Below are 10,634 nucleotides of genomic sequence, written 5' to 3' on the forward strand. Positions count from 1 at the left end.
TCAGTGTGGATCATATAATTAATATAAGAATAAAAGTTGAAAAAACTTTGTTATCAATTTCACAATGCATGTAATATGCAGTAGACACATTGACATTTTAATTAAATGCTTATATCCTTATTAATATATGCCAGAATCGTGGTCCATTGATCTAGATTGATCAAATTAAATGATGTCAGAATCTATTTACTTATAATTAAATATGAAAACCAAACGTTGTAAACGGCCTTCATTTTCATTCCAGATTTGCAGCATTTCATTATATTCAGTGGAATGGACAGAAGCATCCTATGATAAATAATTAATCCGGTGAACTTTGCTAACCAAAAAGAAACAGGAGTATATAAAATATTATATCAAAGATGTTTTTGTAAACATACTTTCCTTTTAAAATGTGTTAAACACTTACTTATTTCTCCAGAAACGGATGCTCTTTTTCTGCGTTTTTCAAGATTCGATTCTATTCAAGCGAAGCATAAAGTCAGACTGATCACTTACCACTCTGGAAATAGACTTTTAATTAATGCAAGTAGAATTGAAGTATCGATTTCAGGATTCTGTATTCCTTCATGAAATCATAAGAGATATATATATATATCATGTATAGTATGGAGGCTGACAATATATATAGAAGATCGTGTAATCAACATCATATATACTTTGACTGATTACATCCAAAATACTAGTAGGATTTGGTTGGTGGTGTGTTTAATTGTGTTTTCTCTATTTTTTTAAAATACTGTAAATTATTTTTTTGCTTTTTCTTTTTAAAGGGGTTGGATATATAGACTATAGTGGATGATCTAATAGAAGTACTCACAATCTAGCTCAATATTCTATAAATTGTTTGCAGTTTGGACCGATCAATCGAGGAAATTGATGGTGGTGCGTGATTGACCTTCATCTTTAGAGTATGTGTTGCTTGCGTTGCAGTGCCTTATTTTTACGTCTTTGTTTGATCTTGGCTGTTCTCTGCTTTCTTAATTTAGGTATATAATTAGTTGTTTATCTTGATGCGTGTAAGTGTTGCTCTTGTTGGCTACTTGTTAAAAATGACAGCTTTTGCTTCATTTTTTCACTCAGTTTTAGCATGATTTTTTTCTCAATTCGAAAAAAATATATTCATATTATTAGTCTACAATAACATAAAATTTGAAATTATTATAACGACCCTTTTAAATTAAAAGTATCCGAGTGGTCGGCCCTACCCTACCCTACCAGGCCACAGCATAGCTCCTTCCTTGGTTGCAAGCCCCCGTTGTGGCAAAATGCATAACAGAGGAGCTGTGCACATCACAATCTTCTAATTTTTTTTATAAAATTAGATTATTTCCTTTTAATTATACATAAATATGTGGATGATGTGAACAACATCCCTTGCTATACATTTTGCCCGAGTAGGGGACCAAGCTCCCCTAGTTGCATGCGTTTTTTCGATAAAACTACGTACTATTGCATGTGATTTGATGTACTACTATTTTATGTGCAACTAATTTGGTTAGATTATTTATAAGTTTGAGTTTATTGGGTCTCAAATCTCAATGAAAAAGTAATGTGTAAAGCAAGAATCTAGTAGTACTATAATAAACGGTGAATACATGAGATCCGCTAAAATTACAACAATAAATGCACCCCATCAGCAACAGTATCTCCACTCATGATTATATATTTATAAAAGGATATTAATTTTTCAGCAGCCAGACTTGTCAGAATTAATTCATACAGTATATATAGAGGTAGTAGTAGTACTTTATTTTCTCATACGCTATTATTATATACTAGTTCTTTAAAAAAATCGGAGCATGCATGCAGTAAGTCAAACAGTGAAGTACTGAAAATCTTCAATACCCTCTCATGATATGAAAGTTGAAAAATGCATTCCAAATTATTAATGTAGGTTCCAAACAGTTCTATATTGTAATTGAACCGTTGAGTAAAAAAGTTGTTAATAAATCTGAGGATATGTGAATTATATTATTAGATTTTGTAATAATGTTAACGTCCGTGTCAGCTTATACCAATTATTACAAACATGCAGTCATAAACATATTCGACAAAAATATTTATTACATCTAGTGTTTCTTTCTGTGCGTCGGTAGATTTCTTAACTTCTAATACCAAAAATGTCATGTTCCAATTCACCGTGACACAATTTTTTATATTTTATATTACCATTATCAAAATAAGTAGTTATTAGATGTAGTTGTTCCATGGAGACAAGTAGGGAGTACCTTTTTTTATTTTATGTTTATTTTCAAAGGGTTTCATGGACAAAAAAAATTGAATATGCCAGGAAAATGGAGTAAATTAGTAAGTACTCTTCCTACATGTTTCTTAATTAGTTTGTTTCTGAAAAACAGGTTCTGCCGTTCTGAATCGTGAGTAATACTAATAAATAAAAAGTTTGTGGTACTTTTTGTAAAGAAGAAAAATGAAAAGAGCAGTTGAGGGTGAAAGTTGGCAAGCAAAATTGTTCATGTTTGGGGGTGTAAAGAACTCGAGGAGGAAACAGCAGTGGCCAAGTTTTTCTTTCCCTCATTGATCTCCAACTTCCAAATACTCGCCATTAAATGTTCTATATTAGTAATTAGTATCATTTTAGAATATCAACTATTAAATGTTTTATTTCATTTTTATTGATTTTGATAAATACACCTCATATTTTATTATTATATAAAAGGTTTTCCATAATTTTTTGAAGTTTGTACTGAACCCAAGTGATATTCATATTCATGGATGGAAAGGTATCTTTTATTTTCATTTGTCTCTCAAATTGTTGGCTCTACGGCTCTCTAATTGCTACTTCTTTCACAAAATAAAATAATGAGCTATGTATTGTTTACTTAAAGCCCAAAGAAAAATGAAGGAGATCCAAAGAAAAAAGGGCACATAAAATTCTCCTCTACTTCTCTCTCATAGAAGGTTACAAATGGGATGGCAATTGAACTTTGGAGTACAAAAAATACCAAAAACCTAATTAATACAGTTAAATGGATTTTCTTCTTTGGAATAACTCTTATTGTACTGTCTATTTTCTTTAGTAGAGTCTCCCGCTTAGTTCGGAGAAACACCCCCCTCTCTCACTTTCTTTGTATGCGGTTGTGAATTTGTGAACAAGGCTTATTTCCCCCTTTTCTCAGCCATTTATATGTATTTAGCTATACCAACTACTACAATGCAGTAACATGTTTAGTAGTAATATAATGAGATAAATATTGATGACCCACCAAAGATACAAAATAATCACATTGTTGACTTTGATTGACGCTAGGGCTCACCTTCATAAATCATGGCATTAATCCTACCTATTACTACAATTTACAACCACATATATACTTCTTCAAGATTCATGATAATGTACAAAACAAACATTGCTTTGATATTTTTTCCAAAATATAATTAATACTCCATCAAACTAGTCAGATCATCAAGTCTTAAATGTGTCCTTCCAAATATTTACTGGTACCGGTAAAAAGGAGTAGTAACTAAAGTAATTCTTGACAAGCAAATTTATTGGAGTCGATTCTAAAAGTTAATATAACTATGTTGCGTGTGGTGTGGCTATCATATTTCTGACAAAATATTAAGTACCAAATAATACTACTATAAGATACCACCACCATTGTTAGTGGAATAGTGGTTGCTTTGAATTATTAATCTGAATAAATAAATACTCCTACCAACTTACAAATGTTTTTGGATGGAGTATAACTTACCAATCAATATACTTTAATTTGATTGTATATCAAGAGAATTTTCAAAAGCTGTCAACTTACATTATAGTGTAGTGGGCACTATTTATTGTAAATATTTCCATAATAACAATTCTCATTTGCTAATTTTTAGTAATATTTCTTGGAAAAAAATTTCGTAAAATTTGATGTTGAAAAAAGTAGCAAATATAATTTGGAGGTTTTTAATTATAACCAATTTAAGGAGAAGTACAATATGGCTACATGTGATGTAGCAGCTGGCCTATAGTATCCATCTTTTCATACATTTAATAATATGATGTAGACTAAATTAATGTCTTGTAAGTTGTGGGTGTACTCTTTAACTATATAGTTATGGACATCTCCAAACTCACGTACGGATTAATATGATTGAGTAATGATGATTTATAACACTTAGCAACTGTTTAATTAGAGCATAATACATACACATTACCTGCCATAATATATATAACTATCACACGAAATTTTAGTTATAAGAAATTTGACTTTCCTTTTGAGTGGTCCACACAGCTCACAATATCTATCACACGTTGGTGGATTCTTACTCCACTCATACACTAATTAAAGACATTTTATCATGATAATTGATAATATAATTATATAGTAATATATTATACCAAATGCACATAGAATTGAACTAAACACCTCTGTCTAAATAAGAAATGTCTTGTTGTTGTACTTCAACTGATTTTCGCAGAAATTTGCTTATTTTAAGTTCACTCTCTAAATATTGACTAAATGAAGATGTTACGCTTAGCAAAAAGTACATGTAATAAATTAACAAAGGGAAAATTTGGTGACATGTAACAAATATAGGGTCCCATATAGTGTATCGCAGTAGTATTTCTCTTCGTCTCGTCGGAAATCAACTGTATTTGAAGTGTTCCCTCAGGTCATAATTGATTTGCTATAGTTCTAAATGTCCCATAACTCACTACATAACTCAATCGACCATGCTTCTGATATTTCACAATCATCTTTTGATTGATGGTTCCATTGCCTGAGATCTTACGTGGAAAGCTAGCTAGAAAAAGTCTGGTGATAACATAAATGCATAAATATATAATTTGGTCTTTTTCATGGTAGTAATTTGTGAAAATAATAATAGCACGGATATTATTAGGTGATTCACAACATTATTGAAGGTTGGACCACATGGATTTTGTAATGTCTTACTAGGTACTACTCCATAATTTTAGATGCTATGAAGCAGAGTTTGCAAATAAAGAATTAATCTAAATAATGTGATGTTTCAACAGGTAATGTTTCCACTATAAAAACGTGTGCATATAAAATATTGAGATGTGGGGTGATGATTCATTTACTACCCTCCAGAGCCCAAAACTAAAGTCCAGTAATTCGAATAAATGGATCCACTTGCACATAAATTTCGAGTGTAACAAAATCTTGCAATCATATAAATAACTGTACAGCTATACAGCCCAACTTTTGGTGGGCCTGAGAGCATCGTTTGAGCTCAAACATAATTGTGGAGTATTTTTTTATACTAGTTTAGAGTTTGTCATGGCAGCCCTTTAAGCACTCCATCGTTTATGTAGAGTTGAAGGCGAGAATAGGAGGAGGAACAGAACATACCGAAATAGATGATTGCTAAACAATCCTCCGACGAGGCCAATCCTCTAACAAGACCATACCATAAATTACTGTCCTTAAACAAAAATCCGACGCTCGAGGCATCCCTTTTCAAGAACTTCATTCATCAATTTAAAGACTACGAAATAAAGATAACATTGACGCATACACTTCTAACATCAACCAATCACAACATTAAAACATGGGATTCATATCACAATTTGAAACAAATAATAATGGAAAAGTAATATAGGATTGATTACACAAAAAAACAAACATATCACAAAATGAATCCAGTCCATCTCTCAAACTTGTCCACTTCACTCCCTTGAGAAATAGCCAATCCAATCCCACTCCTCCCACCTCTCCCAACCCCTCTGTAATACAATCTCCATTGTTCATCCATTTGAACCAAGCATGGTGATCCAACACCCTCACTATCCCACCCACCACCGACACCCGACTCCTCGAAAACAGGTCCGTCTCCTACCTTCCTCCACTGCTTCAATCCATCCAAAGACTCCGCCACCCCAATGCTCCGCCTCTCCCCATCCCCCCCGCCAACCCCTTCATACACCATCACGTACTTCCCGTCTCTCCTGTCCCTCAGCACACGCGGATTCACCACCCCGCCCTCATCAAACGCCCCATTAGCCCCTGCACCCAGTATCCTCCCCAACTTCATCCACCTCATCCCATCCCTTGATCGTGCAATGCCTACTCCGTACGCCCCTGTCTCCGCATCAAAGGAGTGGTAGTACATTCGAAGATCCCCACTCCCATGGAAGACCACTTGTGGGGAGGCGATGAAGGTCGAATCCCACTCGCCATCCGCCCCCACGTCGATCAAAGCACCACTGTGATGCTCCCCCTCGATCCGAGCCCAATGCCTCCCGTCCTGGCTCATGGCTAATCCGGGCAACGACCTTGGGGAATCCTCGGAGCAGAATCCGGTGTAGTAAAGCCAGTAAACGGCGCTGTTAGTTCTGACTTTGGCGCTGGACATCACCACGACTTCAGAAGGCCTAACGCCGTGCGTGTCAAACGCCCACCAATCTTTGCTGTTGCTCATGACCAGCCCCACATCGGCATTTGATCGAACACCTTCTGTGCCTCTCTCCCAGTGAATGCCGTTGCCGGAGACCGCTAATCCGATTGAATCGAACCCGGGATTCTCGCTGCAGCGGCCGTGGTACCACATGTACCAGCGCTCCTCTTCGTCGCCGAGGTATCTCTTCACGACGGGAGAGCCGATTTCGAGATTATCCCACGAATTATTGGCGCCCAAATCGAAGATTAAGCCCCTCGAAAAGGATGAAAGTTGCGGGCTTGAAATGGGAGCGGATTTTGATTGGATTGTTGAATTTGGGAGTGAACCGGAAGTGGGGTGGGTTTCGTCTGTGGCTTCTTGATTGTTGGTGTTTGGTTTTGTGGAGCAGTAGAGGGTAATCTTTTTGGCCGTGGAATTGCAAGATGTAAAATTGAGGAATTGGGTTTTTTTGGGCGGCAACTTTGCGGTTAATGCGGTTAAGTTAGTTGGTATGTGACGAGATGCTGCTGTGGTTTCCATGGCTGCAGCAGGCGAGATTAGGGAAATGCACGATGGGAAGTTCACTTCTTCTAGATTCTAAAAACCAATGGAAGACTGACACGTGTAACGCCTTTGAACTTTTGTTGGTATGAAAATCAAAAATAAAAATTTAGATATGAGTACTACTATGTCTATATGACTATATCATAGTTTCTTGAAGGAAAAATGTCAATTTAATAGTAGTACTAGTATGATTGTAAAGCTATACATATATACACATGGTTTGCTTAATTTGTGGCAGTGAAAACGGATAAAGAATAGTGCAGTCCCCCTTTTAGTAGATAAAGAAGCATACAATTGTAGTACTCCCTCCGTTCCACAGTAATAGAGCCGTTTCATTTTGAGCACTCATTTTGAAAAAATAATAATAAATAGTTAAAGTGGAGAAATAGTAAAGTAAGAAAGAGAATATTATAGATAAGACTCTTCACTACATTATTTTCTCTCTTACTTTACTCTCTTTCCACTTTAACTATTTATTACTATCATTTTTTCAAAACGAGAGTTCAAAACGAAACGACTCTATTACTATGAAACGGAGGAAGTAGTATACTTCATAAAGATAAAGCAAAGGAAGATGCCACAAAATCTTCAACTGAAGAAAAAGAAACAAAGTTGTTTATCAGAAATGTGGAGAAAGCATCCAAGAAAGAATGAATAGAAATTATGAGTATGCAAGCAAGAGATCATCATATATATAGTCATAAAATTTTGTGTTTTATCACTTTATGACATAACACAATGAAACATGTTGGTATATATTCAATGATCGTGAACTGCAGCCAGCTTATCTTGAAACTTGGTAGTATCACATAAACGAGAGAGAAAAGGTGAGTTTGATAGAGGGAAAACTGGAAATGATCGAGTTGAATAGTAATTCTCTTTTTTCTTTTTTTAATACTCACATCCCCCTTAATCTTTAATTTATCACATAAGTTTTAATCAGGCACAAATTCAATAACTTGAAAAAATAACTAAAGTCAGAGTTTATTAATTTAATTGGAGATATCAAATATTATTTATTGCATTCTTTGGATGCATAGAAGATTAATTCGACGTCGTTTCCAAGTCTCTCATAAACCCCCATAAACAAAAACAAAAACTCTCATTCAGTCGTTCAGTTCAGTCCATTTCGATGCTAAGATACGCCGGCAGAAAAGCGGACACAGGCTTCCGCCGTCTGGCCCACTCATTGGCTCAACCTGCGCCGTTAGCGACCGCAATCAACCACCATTTCAGTATCACATTGCCGCCGCTTGTTTTACCGGAAAATCATGACGAAAATAATAAGGGATCTCATTTTATCGATTCGCCCTTTTTCGGTGGAGCTATGGAGCTGATGGCGGTCCCCAAGAGGAAGGTCAATTTTACTTTCGTATTTGTAATTTATTGCTCAATTTTTTATTTTTCAAATAACCTACACAGTTTTAGTTTCTCTCTTTTCAGTCTGCCTTGATTTTTTTTGGCTCAAGGTTTAGCGTTTTAGAGAAGTATAGAAATGAATTTATTGAAATTTGCATAATCAATGTTACTATCAGTTCGTGTTCGGATTTGGACCTGTTAAGTTATGTTAGCTTTCGTTTGTTTTCATTCCCAATCTTGTTCATCGCCTGATTTGGATCAGGAAAATGCAAAGTGTTCTTAGGTGCATTATCAATTTGAGTTGTTGTGCTTTTATCCTGATTGTGGGGCATCAGCTGTAGCATCTATGTAAAAATTTGATTTCTGGCCGTGCATGTCTCTAATGTGAATCTGAAATACTCTCTATATGTTCATCAATTTCAGGCTTTAACTATTGTACTAAAAGTTTGTGGTTGGAACTTTTGAAGAATGAGTTCTTAAGCATTTAATAGGTAGTTTGTATTGGATGTGGCATTAAAAACTAGTGCTATGTATTTTCCCTAAATCTCTCCGTATGTCGTGAGTCTTGGGGGCTATCGTTGCAGCCATTTACAGTTCACATTCTTATGCCCTGGTTCTGGTCCCGTACTGGGGAATTGAGTACTTAATTTAAATATCTCTCTATCCATTTCCTCTCATTTTCTTTTGCTAGCCATTCGGCTGAATGGCAACACACGGCTTCATCTTTGGTACCCTTGTGCCTCATTGATCTGGTTTTAGCAGAGATTGTAAATTTCTAGTCTTTTTTCCCTTTGGCCTCTATGATTGCATGTTATTCCATGTACAACCCTCGACAATGATTCGCCTTGCATGCTAAGTAATCGAACATGAAATTCTTTCTCCAGGTTTCTCCACACAGGAGAGGTATTAGAAATGGACCAAAGGCTTTGAAACCTGTCCCAGTAATAATCAAGTGCAAGTAAGTTGTTTCTTTCCATCATTGTGGCTGCCTGCACTTTTGTAGAAGTTTGTTTTTGTGGAACTGAACTTGAGTATCCCTAAGTTCAGTTAAGAATAGCGGCAATGGGTTTCCCATTGTTGTGTAGAGACTAGAGAATGACTAAATCTTCAGACCAATAACATGTCATTTGAGATTTGATTTTCCTCTGTATTGCTTCTCCGTAGTGATTGAATGTTAAAATGTTGGCAGGGTATGCGGCCGTGTCAAGCTACCTCACTTCTTCTGTTGCAGCGGGATCAAGCTACCTCACTTCTCCTGAAGAAAACAACAATTAGAACTGCCTTTTGTGTTCTTGATCTGCTGCACGAATTGAAGTTACCGTGAAATGAAATTTGATCTACTGAGCACATTGTCGCTTAGATTTAGATGTGATCATTTTTACCAGATTATGTACTCCCCTTTTGCAGTTGTTGAGCAGGATGAGGTTCTCGTCTCCGTTCTAAATAATGCTTATGTTGAATTTTGGCGCTGCATTATGATTTATAGAGGTATAGATTTTGGAAAATGATTGTATTTCATTTATTTTGGTTTTAATTATCATAATGGCGTGTGTGCTATAAACTATTTTACCAAATGATAGTGAGATTAATTACAAGTTCTACAACGGCAAAACTGATAGATCGAAAGTAGGGCTGGGAGAAAATATCAAAAAAATGATATATCTCTCTTAACGTATTGAAGAATATTGAAAAATTATCGAATTTTTGGTATATCGTACTTTTTGATAGGATACCGTATTGTAAGTTTTCGATACGATAACGATATGAATTTTCTTATATCGCGATATATCATTTTATATCGAATATACGATATATATCGATATTTTTGATGTACTGAATTATATTGAAAATCAATACATATCGAATTATCGATATATACCATATATATTGAAATTCAATACATATTGAAATTATATATTTCGATATACAGGTATTTGAACGGTACGATATTTCGGTATATCATATCGATCTTTGATATATCGTTATGAACAGTATATTGAAACTTTCGATACGATATCAATATTTTCGATACGATACATGATACAACGTTTTTGATACGATATATCGTATCGACTTAGCACTAATCGAAAGTATCATAATTACAAGTTCTACAAAGGTACTCCACAAACTCCAATTGCAATAAACTCTGTTAAAAGTTTCAAAATGGTATTGACGATGAAAGTTTAAACTATATACTTTACAAAATAATAAATTAAATATTGCATTGATTTATTTAAATACATGTATTTAAAATCCCAATCTGTGATGGAGGATAAAAAACCATTTAAAGATTTAATTAGAATTGAAAAATGAAAGTGAGGAAGATTAGATTGGAGACCGCCATTGTACAAGTT

At 34.9% G+C, this 10,634-nt stretch overlaps 2 protein-coding genes across 2 annotated transcripts; one reads left to right on the forward strand and one right to left on the reverse strand.

Annotated features, from left to right (window-relative positions):
* Positions 1–5,506: 5,506 nt before the first annotated feature.
* On the reverse strand, positions 5,507–6,936 carry LOC125205521. Its single transcript, XM_048104521.1, has one exon. The coding sequence runs from the start codon at positions 6,895–6,897 to the stop codon at positions 5,608–5,610; it is 1,290 nt and encodes a 429-aa protein (XP_047960478.1). The 5' UTR covers positions 6,898–6,936; the 3' UTR covers positions 5,507–5,607.
* A 1,061-nt stretch (positions 6,937–7,997) lies between these two features.
* On the forward strand, positions 7,998–9,761 carry LOC125205523. The gene is made up of 3 exons (XM_048104524.1): positions 7,998–8,278; positions 9,165–9,238; positions 9,470–9,761. Exons 1-3 carry the CDS (start codon positions 8,054–8,056, stop codon positions 9,537–9,539), a joined length of 369 nt encoding a protein of 122 aa, XP_047960481.1. The 5' UTR covers positions 7,998–8,053; the 3' UTR covers positions 9,540–9,761.
* Positions 9,762–10,634: the final 873 nt, after the last annotated feature.

This window comes from Salvia hispanica, chromosome 2 (assembly GCF_023119035.1).
Source record: "Salvia hispanica cultivar TCC Black 2014 chromosome 2, UniMelb_Shisp_WGS_1.0, whole genome shotgun sequence".
In the NCBI taxonomy this organism is placed as follows: Eukaryota; Viridiplantae; Streptophyta; class Magnoliopsida; order Lamiales; family Lamiaceae; genus Salvia; species Salvia hispanica.

Excerpts from the sequence above, each read along its gene's own strand:
- LOC125205521 (XM_048104521.1), bottom strand. The coding sequence starts at position 6,897 with ATGGAAACCACAGCAGCATCTCGTCACATACCAACTAACTTAACCGCA.
- LOC125205523 (XM_048104524.1), top strand. The coding sequence starts at position 8,054 with ATGCTAAGATACGCCGGCAGAAAAGCGGACACAGGCTTCCGCCGTCTG. Across the intron at positions 8,279-9,164 it reads TGGCGGTCCCCAAGAGGAAG|GTTTCTCCACACAGGAGAGG; the intron begins GTCAATTTTACT and ends TTCTTTCTCCAG. Across the intron at positions 9,239-9,469 it reads CCAGTAATAATCAAGTGCAA|GGTATGCGGCCGTGTCAAGC; the intron begins GTAAGTTGTTTC and ends AAATGTTGGCAG.